This window comes from Acanthochromis polyacanthus, chromosome 4 (assembly GCF_021347895.1).
Source record: "Acanthochromis polyacanthus isolate Apoly-LR-REF ecotype Palm Island chromosome 4, KAUST_Apoly_ChrSc, whole genome shotgun sequence".
Classification (NCBI taxonomy): domain Eukaryota; kingdom Metazoa; phylum Chordata; class Actinopteri; family Pomacentridae; genus Acanthochromis; species Acanthochromis polyacanthus.
The window spans coordinates 2,391,642-2,411,012 of NC_067116.1; the positions used below are offsets into that span (position 1 = coordinate 2,391,642).

The 19,371-nt window shown below is 42.4% G+C and overlaps 3 protein-coding genes across 6 annotated transcripts in view; 2 read left to right on the forward strand and 1 right to left on the reverse strand.

Annotated features, from left to right (window-relative positions):
- The window catches only part of LOC110966410 (xyloside xylosyltransferase 1-like), a 64,470-nt gene extending 51,959 nt beyond the window's left edge, over positions 1–12,511 (reverse strand). Inside the window, exons 1-2 of the mRNA XM_051946744.1 lie at positions 11,192–12,511; positions 9,347–9,913 (exon numbers count right to left, since the gene is read on the reverse strand). Coding sequence (XP_051802704.1) covers positions 9,347–9,820 — 474 coding nt within the window. The 5' untranslated portion in view covers positions 9,821–9,913; positions 11,192–12,511. The remainder of the gene's footprint in view (positions 1–9,346; positions 9,914–11,191) is intronic.
- Positions 1–19,371, forward strand: part of LOC110966412 (cystathionase (cystathionine gamma-lyase)) — a 353,362-nt gene that overhangs the window by 216,094 nt on the left and 117,897 nt on the right. The window lies entirely within an intron of this gene.
- LOC127530253 (serine/arginine-rich splicing factor 11-like) overlaps positions 17,533–19,371 on the forward strand; it is a 19,704-nt gene continuing 17,865 nt past the window's right edge. Inside the window, exon 1 of one of the 2 annotated variants that reach the window (XM_051946751.1) lies at positions 17,533–17,904. In XM_051946751.1, the coding sequence (XP_051802711.1) occupies positions 17,783–17,904 (122 nt within the window). In that variant the 5' untranslated portion in view covers positions 17,533–17,782. The remainder of the gene's footprint in view (positions 17,905–19,371) is intronic. The other variant, XM_051946752.1, reaches the window with a different exon arrangement.

The window sequence follows — 19,371 nt, forward strand, 5'->3', positions numbered from 1 at the left end:
TATAAATATTTACAAATTCCCAAATCATTTCTGTTCTACTACGAGCAGCTGACTGGAGTTCATCGGTTTGTATCAAAGTATTTCATTAAACTTTAACGTCTTGCATTGAGTTGAATGAATGAATGAATGAAAAGTTTATTTCGAACATTGATTAAAACAAAAAGAAAAAAGAGAGAAAAAGAAAGAAACAAATCAGCAATGTCCAAAAAGGAGTAGGAAGAAGTGTAAAACTTATAAAACTCCTACCCCCCCATTACCAATCCAACAAGATAACACGATTTACCAAAAGTTGTACATATACATACATACATACACATACACTCATATATATATATATATATATTTACACACATATATATACACACACATACACTTGTACACATACGCACAGCTCACAGAAAATGCATCTCAAAATTATAATTGAAAACTGAAAACAACCTGAGGCTCACAAGGGCCATTTTAAAACAGAGACGCCTAGACAGTGGGTCAACACAGGCTCCCCTCATCCCCATATCTCCCAAATATTAGATTTTTATATATTTTCTTGAAGTGGTTCATGTCAGGACTGCACTGCACCTCTGCAGGCAAGCTGTTCCACAAATTCACTCAAGTCGACATACACATGCGTTTCAGTGTTGAACTAACTGAAACGCAGTTGATCAGCTGTTTCTTGGAGCTTTTCTCTCTGCTTGTTCTGTCGTCTTTATGTCCCGTTGCTGGTTAATAAATGTTGGAATTTTTATATCTTCTAATAGAAGTTGCTGCTGGAATCGATCTTAACGGATTTGTTCGGTTCATTCCAGTCAGGTGTTGGACTTTAATCCGACTTCTAACAGCGTTCTTTAAAGAAGACATCAGATTCTAGTATTTTATTCAGTCCAGAACTTTACGTAGAACCAAATGGATCCAGTTCAACCTGAAGGTTCAGAAAGATGCCGAGCTGAGCAGACGTCAAACTGACCGACCGGACCAGGACCTGGACCAGAACCTGGACCAGGACCAGGACCGAGATAACAGATGGATGAAACCTGATATTATAGATGTTCCTGAAAGAAACTGGCTGTGGAGGAAAATTGAAGAGTTCATTTGCAAAAACAGATAACTCCATTTCGATCTTTTTTTTTTTTTTATTATTGTTTACTTGAGATAATATCAATCAAACTGAAGTTGACTGGATTTGACTCAGTAGAAAAATACATGAAAAAATAGAGAAAAATAAATTATTAGTGTTATTATTATTATTATCATCATCTTAAGTAAACAATAAAAAATGAGTTTTCTGAAAACGGAGTTTCCTGTTTTTGCAAATGAACTCTTCAATTTATGAAGACATCTGGTTCAAGTCGGTTTGTTCTGTGGAGTCGACAGAAGAGGAGAAACGGGTCAGCAGAGATCTAATGCTGGTTTCTGGCAGAAGGAGGCCAGTAAAGGAGGGATGTAGTAAAGGAGGGGAGCTCAGTTTGATGAACCAACGCTGCCCTCACATGGCTAAAACAGAAACTACAGACAACAGGACTTTAATCCAAGTCAGGATGCTTCATGTTAAAAGTGTATTTAAGATCATTTAACAGCATCTGGACTGGAAACGGATCCTTTCTGTACTCACTGATCCTCCAAGGCCAGAAAAGAATCAGGAAGTTCTCTCAAAAGTTCTATTTCTAAAGGCTTCACATGTTTTCATCACTTTTTAAGGCAAAACACCTGAAAGCAAAACGCCTGGATTCTCAGTGTGTGCCACAAAAACTAGTTTGTTTCAAGAAAATTTTATTCATTTCTATGCTTTAACCACAGGAGCTCCAGCAGAAACCAACTGGACTTCTCTGGAAGAAATTCGTCAAGAAAAGAAGAACACCAACACCTAGACCTCTATGAACATCTAGACCTCTATGAACACCTAGACCTCTATGAACACCAGACCTCCATGAACACCCAGACCTCTATGAACACCCAGGCCTCTATGAACACCTAGACCTCCATGAACACCTAGACCTCCATGAACACCCAGGCCTCTATGAACACCCAGACCTCTATGAACACCTCGACCTCCATGAACACCTAGACCTCTATGAACACCTGGACCTCCATGAACACCTGGACCTCTATGAACACCTGGACCTCTATGAACACCTGGACCTCTATGAACACCTGGACCTCTATGAACACCTAGACCTCCATGAACACCTAGACCTCTATGAACACCCAGGCCTCTATGAACACCCAGACCTCTATGAACACCTCGACCTCCATGAACACCTAGACCTCTATGAACACCTGGACCTCCATGAACACCTGGACCTCTATGAACACCTGGACCTCTATGAACACCTGGACCTCTATGAACACCTAGACCTCTATGAACACCTCGACCTCCATGAACACCTAGACCTCCATGAACACCTAGACCTCTATGAACACCCAGACCTCCATGAACACCCAGACCTCTATGAACACCCAGGCCTCTATGAACACCTCGACCTCCATGAACACCTAGACCTCCATGAACACCTAGACCTCTATGAACACCCAGACCTCTATGAACACCCAGGCCTCTATGAACACCTAGACCTCCATGAACACCTAGACCTCCATGAACACCTAGACCTCCATGAACACCCAGGCCTCTATGAACACCCAGACCTCTATGAACACCTCGACCTCCATGAACACCTAGACCTCCATGAACACCCAGGCCTCTATGAACACCCAGACCTCTATGAACACCCGGACCTCCATGAACACCTGGACCTCCATGAACACCCAGGCCTCTATGAACACCCAGACCTCTATGAACACCTCGACCTCCATGAACACCTAGACCTCCATGAACACCCAGACCTCTATGAACATCTAGACCTCCATGAACACCTAGACCTCTACGAACATCTAGGTCAGGGGTCGGCAACCCGCGGCTCCGGAGCCGCATGCGGCTCTTTCATCCCTATGTTGTGGCTCCCTTTAACTTTGGAAAATAAATAATCAGTAGGCTATTCAATTAAATTTTCTTTTATTTTAGATTGTTAATTTTTAAAATGTAATTCTAAATTTGAAGATTATGGTGATCTTGTAGCATCACAATAAAATGTCTTAATTTTTTGTCTGTCAAAATATGCGTCCCAACCATCAATCTCCGACACTCGCCGGCCTGCGTGTATTCATTTGGAGTCCTGTTGATCTTTGGATCCCAGTGTTTGTTCTACATTCATTCAGCAGCAGCGGGCCACCATTCCTACATCCTCGTCGTTGCTCCTTCAAATTTCTTTTTTATTGTCGCAAATACACCACCGCTGCACGTCTCCGCCTTCACAGCAGACTCCTGCACTGTGTCGGGTACTCATGAGAATGAAGGTAAATTATGGATAATTGTCTTGCTCAGTATCTACTCTTTGATATGTCGGGTTAATACGACGTTACTTGTGAGAGCACGGCTCGATGTCACGTCCAGCATCCAGGCAGCAGGTCAGCCAGTCAGAGGAGTCTTGGAAAATAGGGCAGCGACTTACCAGAGAAAAGTTATTAGCTTAAAATAACTCATAATAGATTCTACAAGTTAAATAGACATTTGCAAAATATTGATTTCCAGCTAACATTACGTAACATATGAGGTCCAGGAGCAAAAATGACATTAACCAAGTAAGATAAATATTAGTGGAAGGACACGATTAAAAAAATGAATCTATCTAATTAGAGGCTTTGTAATTAATTAATCACGACTGATTAACAAGGGCATAGAGGTAAAAAAGTGATATATGCAGTGTTGTCTTCATTTTAAACGCCAAAAGGATTTTGCAGCTCCCGGTGTTTTCTTTTCTGTGGGAAACGGGTCGAAATGGCTCTTTGAGTGTTAAAGGTTGCCGACCCCTGATCTCGACCTCCATGAGCATCAACATGTAGGGCTGCAACTAACGACGCGTTGACGAATCGTCTGAGCGCCAAACGTCATCAAAAGCAGAAGTGAGCGCGCAATGCAACAGAAATGAAAATGAGCCCAGGGCTCATACTGATTCTCCTGGACGTCTGACGTTACGGTGAGCGTATTGCGTCATTTCCTGTTCCTGTTTCAGCACTGTGTTGTGGTGTTAGCATGGCTTCTGCTTCTTCCTCTCCCTCTCCCTCTCTCTCTTTCTCCTGCTCAGTGTGCCACATGTTTAGTTATTCCTCTGCCTCCTTTAGTGATAACGATATATGTAATAAGTGCAGCCTTTTTGTAGTTCTGGAGGCGAGGCTCTCCGAATTGGAATCGCGGCTCCGCACCATGGAAAATAACCCGCTAGCAGCTAGCCAGGCCCCCTTAGCCGGTGCGGACCGCAATAGCTTAGCTTGTGTAGCATCTGTTAGCCGTCCCTTAGCAGCGCCCGAACAGCCGGGTGGATGGGTGACAGTTCGTAGGAAAAACAGTCCTAAACTCAAGCCTGCTGTCCCGGCTCACCACAAACCGCTTCATGTTTCTAATCGTTTTTCCCCGCTCAGCGACACACCCGCTGAGAAACCAACTCTGATCATTGGCAGCTCCATAGTCAGAAACGTGAAGCTAGCGACACCAGCGACCATAGTTAAATGCCTCCCAGGGGCCAGAGCGGGCGACATAGAAGCAAATTTGAAACTGCTGGCTAAAGATAATCGTAAATATAGTAAGATTGTTATTCACGTCGGCGGTAACGACACCCGGTTACGCCAATCGGAGGTCACCAAAATTAGCGTGGCATCGGTGTGTACTTTCGCCAAAACCATGTCGGACTCCGTAGTTTTCTCTGGACCCTTGCCTGATCTGACCAGCGATGACATGTTTAGCCGCATGTCGTCGTTTCGCCGCTGGTTGTCTATGTGGTGTCCATCAAACGACGTGGGCTTTATTGATAATTGGAGCTCTTTTTGGGGAAAACCTGGTCTGATTAGGAGAGACGGCATCCATCCCACTTTGGATGGTGCAGCTCTCATTTCTAGGAATATGGCTGATTTTATTAGTACTCCTAAAGCATGACAACCCAGAGTTAAGACCAGGATGCAGAGCTGTAGTCTTACACACCTCTCTGCAGTTTCCTCACAGCTGTCACCCTCCAGTAATTCAGTTAACTTTATTGAGACTGTGTCTGTCCCCCGACCACCAAAATTCAATAAATTAATCAAATCAAAAATATACAAAAGAAATAGTAACCACAAAAATTTAATAAAAATTAATACCTCTATTTCAACAGAGCAAAGAGACAGGAAAATTAAATGTGGTCTGTTAAATATTAGATCTCTCTTGTCTAAATCTCTGCTAGTAAATGAGTTGATAACTGATCACCAGATTGATTTGTTCTGTTTGACTGAAACCTGGTTGCAGCAGGAAGAATTTGTTAGCCTAAACGAATCAACTCCCCCTAGTCATATTAACTGTCATATTCCTGGAATCACAGGCCGAGGAGGAGGAGTAGCAGCAATCTACCATTCTAGTTTAAAATTGAACCAGAGGCCTAAACCTGATTACAGCTCATTTGAAAATCTCACTCTTAGTCTCTCTCATCCAAATTTGAAAGCTCAGAAACCAGTTTTATTTGTTGTTATATATCGTCCTCCTGCTCCTTATTCTGAGTTTTTATCTCAATTCTCAGACTTTTTATCTGAATTAGTGCTCAGTTCAGACAAAGTTATTATTGTGGGTGACTTTAACATTCATGTTGACGTAGACAGCGACAGCCTTACAACAGCTTTTAATTCATTATTAGACTCAATTGGGTTTTCTCAACATGTAAATAAACCAACTCATAGTTTTAATCACACTCTTGACCTTGTCCTGACTTATGGCATAGAAATTGAAGAGTTAACAGTATTTCCCCAGAACCCTCTTCTTTCTGACCATTTTATGATAACATTTCAATTTAAAGTAAAGGATTGTTTAGCAGCTGAGAACAAATATCATTACAGTAGGTGTTTGTCTGACAATTCAGTATCTAAATTTAAGGAAATAATACCCTCACTGTTTACTTCAGCAACATTTACTGATAAATCAGAAGGCAAATATTATTATTTTACCCCCACAGAAGTGGATTATTATGTTAATAATGCTTCAGCCTCACTGCGTACAACTCTTGATAGTGTTGCACCTGTAAAAAAGAAAGTTATATCTCAGAGAAGACTTGCTCCTTGGTATAATTCCCAGCTGCGGACTTTAAAGCAGGCATCCCGAAAGCTGGAAAGAAAGTGGTATTCCACTAATTCAGAGGTAGTGTATGTGGCTTGGAAAAATAGTCTAGTAATCTATAAAAAAGCTCTTCATAATGCCAGGACAACTTATTATTCATCTTTAATAGATGAGAACAAGAACAACCCTAGGTTTCTCTTTAGCACTGTAGCCAGGCTGACAAAGAGTCAGAGCTCTGTTGAACCTTGTATTCCTTTAGCTTTAACCAGTAACGACTTCATGAGCTTCTTTACACATAAAATAGTTATGATTAGAGATAAAATTAATCTGGCCCTTCCTACAAATGTCACAGATGCTTTTGAATTGGCTGTTAGACCTGATGAATCTTTAGAATTCTTCACTCCTATATGTCTCTCTGAACTAATTTCAACAGTTTCTACATCCAAACCATCAACATGTCTTTTAGATCCTATCCCAACTAGACTCTTCAAGGAGATTTTACCTTTAATTAATTCTTCAATGTTAGATCTGATTAATCTCTCTCTAGTAACAGGCTATGTACCACAGGCTTTTAAGGTTGCTGTCATCAAACCTTTGCTTAAAAAGCCCACTTTAGATCCAGATGTGTTAGCTAACTATAGACCGATATCCAACCTACCATTTCTCTCTAAAATTCTGGAAAGAACAGTTGCAAATCAATTATGTGAACACTTACAAAGGAATAATTTGTTTGAAATGTTTCAGTCAGGCTTCAGAGTGCATCATAGCACAGAAACAGCTCTAGTGAAAGTTACTAATGACCTTCTCATAGCATCAGATAATGGACTAGTCTCTATACTTGTTTTGTTAGATCTTAGTGCAGCGTTTGACACAATCGACCACAAAATTTTATTACAGCGTCTAGAATATTCAATTGGCATTAAAGGGACAGCACTGGATTGGTTTAAATCCTACTTATCAGATAGGTTCCAGTTTGTGCATGTCAACAATAACTCTTCTGAGCAGACTAAAGTTAATCACGGAGTTCCTCAGGGTTCTGTCTTAGGACCGATACTTTTCACATTATACATGCTTCCTTTAGGCAATATTATTAGGAAGCATTGTATTAACTTCCATTGTTATGCAGATGACACACAATTGTATTTATCTATGAAGCCAGATGAAACTGATCAGTTAGCTAGACTGCAAGATTGTCTTAAGGACATTAAAACCTGGATGACTTTTAACTTCCTACTGCTAAATTCAGACAAAACTGAAGTCATTGTATTTGGCCCCAAACATCTTAGAAACTCGCTTTCAAAGCAAATAGTTACTCTGGATGGCATCACATTGGCCTCCAGTACTACTGTGAGGAATCTTGGAGTTATTTTTGACCAGGACATGTCCTTTAACTCACACATAAAGCAAGTCTGTAGGACTTCCTTTTTTCACCTGCGTAATATTGTAAAAATCAGGAACATTCTGTCTCAGAGTGATGCAGAAAAATTAGTTCATGCTTTTGTTACTTCCAGGCTTGACTATTGCAATTCCTTATTATCGGGTTGTCCAAATAGCTCTCTCAAACATCTACAGTTGATCCAAAACGCTGCTGCGAGAGTACTGACAGGAGTTAGCAAAAGAGATCATATTTCCCCTATACTTGCTTCTCTTCACTGGCTTCCTGTTAAATCCAGAATAGAATTTAAAATCCTTCTTCTGACATATAAAGCTCTTAATAACCAATCTCCATCATATCTTAAAGATCTGATAGTACCTTATTATCCTAGTAGAACTCTTCGCTCTCAAACTGCAGGCTTACTTGTTGTTCCTAGAATTTCTAAAAGTAGAATGGGAGGCAGAGCCTTCAGTTATCAGCTCCTCTCCTGTGGAACCTGCTCCCAGTTTGGGTTCGGGAGGCAGACACCCTCTCTATTTTTAAGACCAGGCTTAAAGCGTTCCTTTTTGACAAATCTTATAGTTGGGGCTGACTGGGTGACCCACAGGGGTTCGGCTTGTGTCTTCATTGTACAGCTGACTCCTTCTTGGACGTCCCTTCGTTCTGCCTCTAGTCATGCTGCTATAGGCCTAGGCTGCTGGGGGACTTTTCTTGACGCACTGAGCCCTTCTCTATCTACCTTTACATTTAATATGTATACCGTTATTGCAGTACATTCACTCTGTTTCCCCCTGTGCTATTTCTCCGAGTGTCCCTGGTCCCAGAGCTGGATGCTTCAGATCTGCGGTCGATGTTCCACCAGCTGGTCCAGTCTCCACCATGTCCACTGTGGGATGCTGCTACTGACCTTCCACCAGCCCTCTGCTTCCAACTCCCTTTTTCCACGAGTCAACTCTGCATCGCCTTCAATATACTGTTATGCTAACTTACATACTGTTTGAATTTTACTGCTAGCTATATATGGAGTATGTTTAATGTCAGAGCCGTACATCATCAGAGTAAATTATGAGTCAGTTTTCAATGTTAGCTTATACTTTGTCTGTGTCACATATCCTGTCATGCATGTATCCAAATGTGTGTTGTGTTTTCCTTGCTTTCCCACCCCTCCCTCTTCTCCCATCCCTCCCCCTTGCCCTCCTCTGTCCCTCTCAACCCGCCCGGCCAGCAGGCAGATGGGTCCCCCCTATTTGAGCCGGGTTCTGCTCGAGGTTTCTTCCCTGTTAAAAGGGTGTTTTTCCTTGCCACTGTCGCCTTTGGGCTGCTCTGGGGGTCAGGCATATGGGTTCTGTAAAGCGTCTTGAGACGATTTGACTGTAATTGACGCTATATAAATAAAATTGAATTGAATTGAATTGAATTGAATTGAAATCAGCGTCCGACCGGAGCGCGGAACACGGACGGACATCAGCGCTGCATCGTGCATGTATTATGTATGCAGGATGCAGCGCAGACATCCGCCGATGTCAGCGTTTACTATACAGCTGTATCTAAACACGGACATCCACCGTGCATACATAATACATGCACAATGCAGCGCTGATGTCCGTCCGTGTTCCGCGCTCCGGTCGGACGCTGATTTCTGTTGCATTGCGCGCTCACTTCTGCTTTTGATGACGTTTCGCGCTCAGACGATTCGTCGACGCGTCGTTAGTTGCAGCCCTATCTACATGTAGACCTGTTAGACGTTAAATGTCTTCAAGAAAAGTCTAGTTGGTTTCTACTGGAGCTCCTATGATTGAAGATGGTTACCATGATCGTTACCATGATGGCTACCATGTGGATTCTCCTACCTCGTATTTGAAGGTGGCATCCAGCAGAAGCTCCTGCAGCATCTTCTCTCCCAGCTCTCGGCTTGCCTGGTCGCTCACAAAGTGCAGCACCAGAACTTCTCCTTCCAGGAAGCTTCCATGCTCCACCATGGACAGCATGGCCACCCTGAACTTGTCCTGCAGGCTGCGGTTCTTGTCCACCTTGGTGAACATCATCAGGGCGTGGTACCGCCGCTCGCCGCCCTCCTGCTCCTCGGACCGGGCCGGCTCGGACATTCGGGTGTCCAGGGTGAGGTCGGCGTCGTTCCGGTTGGCGTTCTGGCTCGCCTGGGTCTGCTTGATCCGCTTGGTGGTGCTGGAGAAGTTCTGCCTCTCCGAGCCGAAGTAGTAAAACGCCACGACGGCGAGAGCGGCGGCCAGCAGCAGGAGGAACTGGTAGGACCTGAAGGTGCTGATCCGACCCATGGTTCTGACCAGCAGCCTGAAGAACCCCATCACTGCTGCTGCTGTCAGGAGAACGGAGGCGTGAAGAGGAGAAGAACGTCCACCATCCTGGTCCAGTCAGAGTTCAGGAGCAGCAACAGCATCCTGAGAGAGAAGAAACATTTTCATCCATGCACGGAAAATAACTGGATTTAAAAAAAAAAATCTAACAAATCTGCAAAGAAACCTCCATCCTGACCTCCTCAGAACATCTGGTTCTTCATCTCCACTGTCCGAGTTCTCCTAAAAACTACAACTAGAGTAACTAAAAAAGCTGGAAAATCAGCACAAAAATGGCCAAAATCAATAATAATAATAATTTTTATTATTTCCACAAAAAAAACGCAAAATCGCCCCAAAAAGAGCCAAAACTACCCTAAAAGTTTCAAATATGCCAAGAAAAACACCCAAAATCACCATGAAAAGGACCAAATTTACCATGAAAAAGGACCAAAATTACCACAAAACAGGTGAAATTGTGACAAAAACTCAAATTTAGCACAAAAAACCCAACCCAATAGGACTAAAGTTCCCTCCAGAAGCTCCTCAGAACATCTGATTCTTCATCAATGATCAGAGTTCTACCTTCAGACTGGGAATATTTCCAGATTTATCACTTTAATGGACTTTTTCCATCATTTCTGAGCCTCAGAACTTCATTTAAAAATAATCATTTTGTGTAAACTTTCAACAACGGTTTTATGTTTCTCTGTGTTCTTTTTTGTGTCCGTTTCTAGTTGTTTTTTAGTCTTTTAGTTGTAAATGTTTGTCTATTTGTGGTGGTTTAGAGTGTCTCCTCTGACCAGGACCGCCACAATAAAAGCATCGTGCTGACAGTGATGATCTGAGGCTGGAGGAAACCTTAGAATCACAATCAGTTTTATTGCCAAGTAGGTTTTTACACTTACAAGGAATTTTCTCTGGTGCAAGTACAGATAAAATAGTAAGCAAAGAGGTGTAAGGATTATAAAATAAAATAAACAATAGACAAGGTTCAAAGGAGATTCTGGATAAACTTTAATGTTGGTAGATGGTTGGTCTGAACAGTTATAGATGATGGAAGGAGAAACCAGGAGGTAAAAATAATAATAACGATCTTCTTAAAGGAACCTTTTGTTCTGATGTTAAACCAAAAGATCAGTTCAAACCAAACACGCAGTAAATGTCCTGATTCTGCAGTTTCTGGTTTATTTCCATGTTTGTAGGTTCAGTTTGGATGAAGCTGTGATGGGAGGCTGATTCTACATATTTATCTGTTTTTAAGTTAAATTCTGTCTTTTGGTTTTAGTTTTCCATAATAAATCTCCTCAGAGATCCATCTGCTCCATGATAAACCTGGTTTTACAGAAAACGTCAGCATTTAGAGAATAAACTGATCTTTACCAGCATCACAGGGTTTCTTCACGTTCAGCTGCAGCTTCGTCAGTTCTCCATCTCAGCTCTACCGGTAGAACCGACCAGGACCGGACCTGCAGCCCGTCGGTTACCGGACCTCCGCTAAAACCTCCGTTAATCTGAAGACCCGCTGTCCGGTTCGTAGATTTGAGCCAGAAAAGGAGCGGAAGGTTTTTAGCAGCAGCTAGCAGACTCTCACCCACTCCCACTGACACGCTGCCTTCACGGCCCTCCGGAAAACACAGCATCATGTGACCCACAGGGAGCGACAGGTTCTGGGACTCTGGAGTCAGAAGACAGCGCCACCTGCTGACCTGGAGGATATAAAATATCTTGGACAGGACTCTGATCAGAACAATGAAAGGAACACTTTGAAAACACGTCATATTTTAATGAAGGAAAGGAACAGGCTGGATATCTACGCTGATGTGGACCAGATCAACAAGATGCCCCATCGTTTGAGGGAAATGAAAATAATCAACCTACAGAGAGCTGAATTTAAGACACATCTAGACCTCTGTGACAACGGAAAGATTCCACATCGTTTGAGGGAAATGAAAATGATCGTTTATTAGTTTTGGGAAAAACTGCAACTAAACTAACTAAAAAAGCTGGAAGAGCACAACAAAAATGGTCAAAATTACCACAAAAAGACACAAAATTACTCAAAAAAGAGCCAAAACTACCCTGTAGGGTTCAAATATGACAGAAAAAAACACAGAAAATCACCATAAAAAGGGCCAAATGTACCACAAAACAGACAAAAACTACCACAAATCAGGTGAAATCATGACAGAAACTCAAATTTGGCACAAAAAAGATCAACCAAACAGGACTAAAGTTCCTCCCTGACGACGCCATCCGACAACACCAGGCTGCTGCTCTGACCAGATGTTCTGAGGAGCAACCAGATGCAACAAAACATAATGTCCTAAAGGTGTTCTACTGGATTCAGGTCAGGCAGCATCAGTCAGTGGTATCACTTCCTTCATCCTCCAGGAGCTGCTTCATACTCTGACCACATGAGGCTGGGCGTTGTTGTGGACCAGGAGGAACCAGGAGGAACCAGGAGGAACCAGGACCACGGCACCAATGTGGGGTCTGACAGTGGCTTAAGGATTCAGTCAGAATGCCATTGTCCAGCCTGTAGAGGTCTGTGCGTCCCTCCATAGATCTGGTCCCCACACCATCACTGACCCACCACCAAACCAGTCATTATGAGCAACGTTACAGGCAGCAGAACGTTCTCCACGGCTTCTCCAGACCCTTTCATGCCATCACATGTGCTCAGGGTGACGCTCAATGACGTATATATAGAGCTCTATATATACGTCATTGGTGACGCTGCTCTCATCCAGTGGTGGACCGCTCACTTCCTGTGTTCTACGGTGAATACCAGCAGAGCTCCACTAGAGGGCAGCAGGCCTTCAGAGCAGCCTCATGACGTCTGATTCTGAGGGTTTGGTCGGAGACATTCACACCAGTGCTTTGTTTGTGTTATTTATTCATTTGTAAAATAAAAAAATGTTTCATATAAATACAAACAGTCACCAAACAACAATGAAAGAAAGAAGAAAAGTTTTATTATGTCTGCCCCTTTATCCCCAGAAATCAATTACAAAAGGTGAAAAACAACAACAACAAAGAAACATGAAAATAAATAAATATATATGCACGCATATACATACATGTACACACCCACACATACCTAGAATACAATAAAATAAAATAGCTGCTGGCCACCACAGACAGTCACATACCATTTAGTTCTCCAGTTACAATTAAATTAGTGCTTTTGACAACAACAAAATGACAATCATCCATCCATCCTCTATCCACCGCTTTATCCTCTCTAGGGTCATGGGGGGTGCTGGAGTCTATCCCAGCTGACTCTGGTGAAGGCAGGGGACACCCTGGACAGGTCACCAGTCTGTCACAGGGCTACATATACAGACACACAATCACACTCACATTCACACCTACGGACAATTTAGAGTAACCAATTAACCTCAGCATGTTTTTGGACTGTGGGAGGAAGCCGGAGTACCCGGAGAAAACCCACGCATGCACAGGGAGAACATGCAAACTACATGCAGAAAGATCCCAGGCCGGGATTTGAACCAGGGATCTTCTTGCTGCAAGGCCAAAGTGCTAACCACTACACAACTGTACAGCCCTAGAAATGACAATCAGCCATAACTAACATATTTCATTACATTTCTTTAACAAACTGGCTTTAATTCATCTTTTAAATGTGGTGCTTGACTTATATTCTTTGCTTTCTTTCTTCAGATTGTTCCATAAACTGATTCCTTTCACAGACACACAACGTTCCATCATTTTAGTCCTAAACCTTGGTTTTTTAAAGATCTCTGTTCCTTTTATACTTGCTTTCTCTTTTTCCAAATCTTTTCTGGATGTTAACTGGCAGTGTATTTGTGTGAGCTTTCAGCATAATTTGCAGAATACTGTAATCTACTAATTCTTGGAATTTCAGCAATTTTAATTGAAGGAATAATGGATTAGTAGATCTCTGTATCATTTTCTGCTGATTATTCTTATGGCTCTTTTCTGTCATATGAAAATTGACTGAGTATGTTCTGCAGGCGTTTCCCCATACTTCAATGCAGTAGGTCAGATGTGGAACAATCATGGTGTTGTATAAAATGTACAATGCTTTGTTGTCCAGTGAATCTTTTACTTTGTGTAACATAGCTATTGTTTTCAATATTTTTGCCTTTGTATACTGGATATGTGATTTCCAACACAAAGTTTCATCCAAAATAACACCCAGAAACTTGGTTTCCCTTCCTCTATTGATTTCAATACCATCTATAGTAATTGAAGCACCAGCACACTTCTCCTCCATTCCTCGGGCATCTTCTCACTATCTAAGATCCTGTTGAACAACCCAGTCAGAAACTCTACTGCTACCTCTCAGAGACACTTCCATACCTCCACAGGTATATCATCAGGACCAAGTGCCTTTCCACTCTTCATCCTCTTCAATGCCTCCTCACTTCATCCTTACTAATCTTTGCTACTTCCTGGTCCACAACAGTCACCTCTTCTACTCTTCGTTCTCTCTCATTTTCCTCATTCATCAACTCTTCAAAGTACTCTTTCCATCTTCCCATCACACTATTGGCACCTGTCAACACACTTCCATCCTTATCCTTTATCACCCTAACCTGCTGCACGTCCTTCCCATCTCTGTCTCTCTGCCTTGCCAACCTGTACAGGTCAGTCTCTCCCTCCTTACTGTCCAACCTAGCATACAAGTCATGGTAAGCCCCTTGTTTGGCCTTTGCCACCTCTACTTTCACCTTACGCTGCATCTCCCTGTACTCCTGTCTACTCTCTTCAGTCCTCTCAGTGTCCCACTTCTTCTTAGCTAACCTCTTTCTCTGGATCCATTCCTGCACCTCCTCATTCCACCACCAAGTCTCCTTATCTCCTTTCCTTCCAGATGACACACCAAGTACTCTCCGACCTGTCTCCCTGATCACATTTGCTGTAGTTGTCCAGTCATCTGGAAGCACCTCCTGACCATCCAAAGCCTGTCTCAACTCTTTCCTGAAAGTCATACAACACTCTTCCTTTTTCAGCTTCCACCATTTGGTCCTCTGCTCTGCCTTTGCCCTCTTCATCTTCTTCACCACCAGGGTCATCCTACACACCACCATCCTATGCTGTCTGGCTACACTCTCACCTACCACTACTTTGCAGTCACTGATCTCCTTCAGATTACACCGTCTACACAAGATGTAGTCTACCTGTGTGCTCCTACCTCCACTCTTATAGGTCACCCTATGTTCCTGCCTCTTCTGGAAGAAAGTATTCACTACAGCCATTTCCATCCTTTTTGCAAAGTCAACCACCATCTGTCCTTCTGCGTTCCTCTCCTGGATACCAAACCTGCCCATGACCTCCTCATCATCTCTGTTTCCTGCACCAACATGTCCATTGAAGTCTGCACCAATGACAACTCTCTCACTTCTAGGGATGCTCTGCATCACTTCATCAAGGTCCAACCAGAATTTCTGCTTCTCCTCCAGCTCACATCCTACCTGTGGAGCATACCCACTGACAACATTGAACATGGTTGTATTTATATAGCACTTTTATCCAAAGCGCTTTACATGATACATCACATTCACCCATTCACACACACTTTCGCACACTGATGGCGGAAGCTGCCATGCAAGGCGCTTTTAGGAGCAATTAGGGGTTAGGTGTCTTGCTCAGGGACACCTCGACATGCGCTCAACGGGCCGGCAACCTTCCAGTTTCAAGACGGCCACTCTACCCACTGAGCCATGCCGCCTGAACACCACACCTTCGATTTCTAGCTTCAGGCTCATCACTCGATCTGACACTCTTTTTACCTCCAGGACATTCCTAACAAACTCCTCCTTCAAGATAACTCCTACTCCGTTTCTCTTCATATCTACACCATGATAGAACAACTTGAACCCTGCTCCTAAACTTCTAGCTTTACTACCTTTCCACCTGGTCTCCTGGACACACAGTATGTCCACCTTCCTCCTCTGCATCATGTCAACCAGCTCTCTATCTTTTCCTGTCATAGTTCCAACATTCAAAGTCCCTACTCTCAGTCCTAGACTCTTGGTGTTCCTCTTCTCTCTCTTCCTACGAACACACCTTCCTCCCCTCCTTCTTCGACCAACAGTCGTCCATTATCCACCGGCACCCTGTAGGTGAACAGCACCGATGGCGGTCGTTGTTAACCCGGGCCTCGACCGATCCGGTATGGAAGTCATACATTTGATTCGCATGTTTGATTTGGCCAAAGTTTTACGTCGGATGCCCTTCCTGACACAACCCTCTGTATTTATCCGGGCTTGGGACCGGCACAATAAGACACTGGCTTGTGTCCCCTTGCGGCTACATTTGGGGATTTCCTTTGTATTATACTGATAATTTTTATAAACTGTAAAAACTGGTAAATGATCACTTACATCAGTTATCAAAATCCCACTCACAACTTTTCCAACAACTGCGTTTGTGAAAATATTATCGATAACAGTGTCACTTTTCAATGTTATTCTTGTTGGTTTGCAACAAGAGCAGATACCTGTCCTGCTGATGGGTTGAGGACCTTCTACAGTTCATGTCCAGCTCTCCTAGAAGAACTGCCTGTCTCCTGGAACCTCCTCCATGAGAATGTGCTGGGAGACACAGCAGACCTTCTGGCAGGTATTGATCCAGGAGGAGCTGGACTTCCTGAACAACCTCTGTAGGGTCCAGTATCTCCTCATGCTACCAGTAGAGACACTGGCCCTAGCCCGATGCTAAGCTAGTGTCAGGAAACATGAGGAGAGAACAAAATGTCATTAGCTTTCACTCATTGTTACCCTCTAGTGAAGCTGTGGTTAATTTCAGGAACACCAAAGCTGGAACTGATTTAAAAAACCCTCTGGTACCAGATCAGTGTCCCAGAAGTTTGACTGACTTCATGCAGTAATTAACCCTCCTGTTGTCCTCATTTACAGGAACCAAAAAATATTGTTTCCTTGTCTGAAAAAATGCAAAAATTCAGCAAAAAAATGTCCCCAAATTTCTGAAAATTTGCAAAACTTTCAGGAAGAAAATTCTAATAATTCCTCAAAAGTTTCCCTCAAAAAATGTATTTTAAAAAGTCCCCCAGAAAAAAATACTAAAAAAAATATAAAGTCCTCCAAATTTGGCCAGAAAATTATTGTAAATATTTTCAAAAAATGAGTAAAAATCTTCCAAAAAATCCTAAAAATATCTAAAGTGATTCCATATATATATATCAGTAAAAATTCTAACATTTTCTTTAAGAACATTCAAATAAAAATCAATCAAAATCCAGCGAATTTTGCTGGATTTTGATTGATTTCTATCTGAATGTTCTTAAAGAAACTTTTTTAACTTTTCTTTTTTTTCTTCACAAAAAATGTTCAAAAATTTCCCAAAAGTGTTCAAAATGTGGAAGTTTTCACTGTGAAAATATTTATTCTTTCCACACTCTCAAACTTTGAAACAGGTCAGTTTGACCCTCAAGACGACAGGAGGGTTAAAAGTGTTCCTGTAATCTTTTGGAGCAGCGTATGTGATCTATCGAGATAAAATTTCACAACTATCTTTAAAAATATTTACATTTTATGCTATAAAAATTAGGTAAACAGATATAGTTGAGCAGAATTTTTGTCCTTTAGATCATGTAGTAAAACTGGTCCACTGGAGATCCAACTGGGCTAAATGTGGAACTTGGACTAAGATGAGTTTGACACCCCTGTAATAATCTGTGTTGTGTTTTTAGAACTGATTTTTCCGAGTCTCCACGGCGGCCATGAACGCATCAGTGCAGCCTCCGTGGGTCCGTGCAGCAGCTCCTCCGTGGCTCCGCTCAGAACCGTCCATCAGTCCGTCGTAAAAACACCCAACATCACCGTCTGTCCACCGGGAAGATGCCCGCCTCTCTACCCGCCTGATGCTCCTGTCGCCGTGAACGTTCCCGAACTCGCCCGTTTTTTAGTTTTTGTAAACCCGGGCTAGCGCGAAGCTAGCCAGCTAGCTCGATTCGCCATAATGAACTCCAACACGCACGTCATCCAGGTGACAAACGTCTCCCCGAGCACGACGTCCGAGCAGATGAGGACCCTGTTCGGCTTCCTGGGGAACATAGAGGAGCTCAAACTGTTTCCACCGGAGTGAGTATTTGGGGTTTTCTCCGGGGTTTACCGTCCAGTTCGGGCCGGGTTCGGGTCGAGGCCTGCGGCGTCGAGTAGGCCGCGCCGCACGGCATGCTAACGATGCTAACGCTGCTAATGCTAACGTTTACCCGCGTCTTTAGAGAAAGCCTCTACAGAGAGCGCACAGTGCCACAATTCACCGCAGTTTGCACCAAATCAAAAGCCCTTGTAGTTTAAAAAAAGAAGTCAGGAGCAGAAAACACTCCTTTCAAAGCATGAAAAGTGTTGCTTTTTGTTGTGTTTGAGTAGAAATAGTCGCTTTTTTCTCTCAATGCAGTTAAAACTGATTTTGAATATGTAAAAATTTACACGTTAAAAGCTAGCATAATGCTACCTCTACCCCTTAACCCCATAAGACCGAAATATAGACAGAAAATGAGCAACAAGAACTAAAAAATAAAAAAATAATATATGTTAACTGAAATCTAGAAAAAAATGTGTGTCTGTGTGTGTATGTATATATATATATATATACACACACACACACACACACACTCAACAAAAATATAAACGCAACACTATTGTTTTTTTCTCCCATTTTTTATAAGATAAACTCAAAGATCTAAAACCTTTTCCACACACAATATCACCATTTCTCTCAAATATAGTTCACAAATCTGTCTAAATGTGTGATAGTGAGCACTTCTCCTTTGCTGAGATAATCCATCCCACCTCACAGGTGTGCCATACCAAGATGCTGATTAGACACCATGATTTGTGCACAGGTGTTCCTTAGACCTGTGCCTTATTTTCTTCTGTTGGTTTACACCTGGCTGATCCACAGGTAGGAAAATGTCACCAATGCGGCAAATATTGAACCATAATCCAAAAGTTTGTGGCGCAAATCCAAACCACTGTGATTAGAAAAGGCAGAAAACATCAGTGATTGAATGTTTATTCCCATCAGACTGTTTGATATCTGGTAAATACTGTGGAAGGGATTCAGTAATGAGGTTTCGTTTCATCTCAGGGGGATAGTTTGTTTTCTTAAGACGGGGGAGTCAAACTGATTTTAGTTCTGGTTCCACATCCAGTCCAGTAAAACTACAACATAGAAAAAGTTCGCAATTAAGAAATTACCTTTTTACTAAACATCATGAACACCCTGAAATTTATGAAGAAAAATAAGTTCAGTTTCATCAACATTCATCCTCAGTTTATCATTTCCTCATTACAACTTCCAGATCACAGAGTGTCTACAAAGGAACACAACATTTAGTCACCTGGAACTGAACCATGGAGGATTTACTGGAGGATCAATAAGACAAAAAAAAGACTAAAAGCAACAAAAACAAGACAAAATATCACAAAAATGAGACAGAAAATTACAAGGAAATGATGCAGAAAGCTAGCCTAGCCGCGCTAGACCCATGTTCTGAAGACACAAGGGTCTAGGAGCTCTCGACAGGGAGGGAGGTGGGCTAA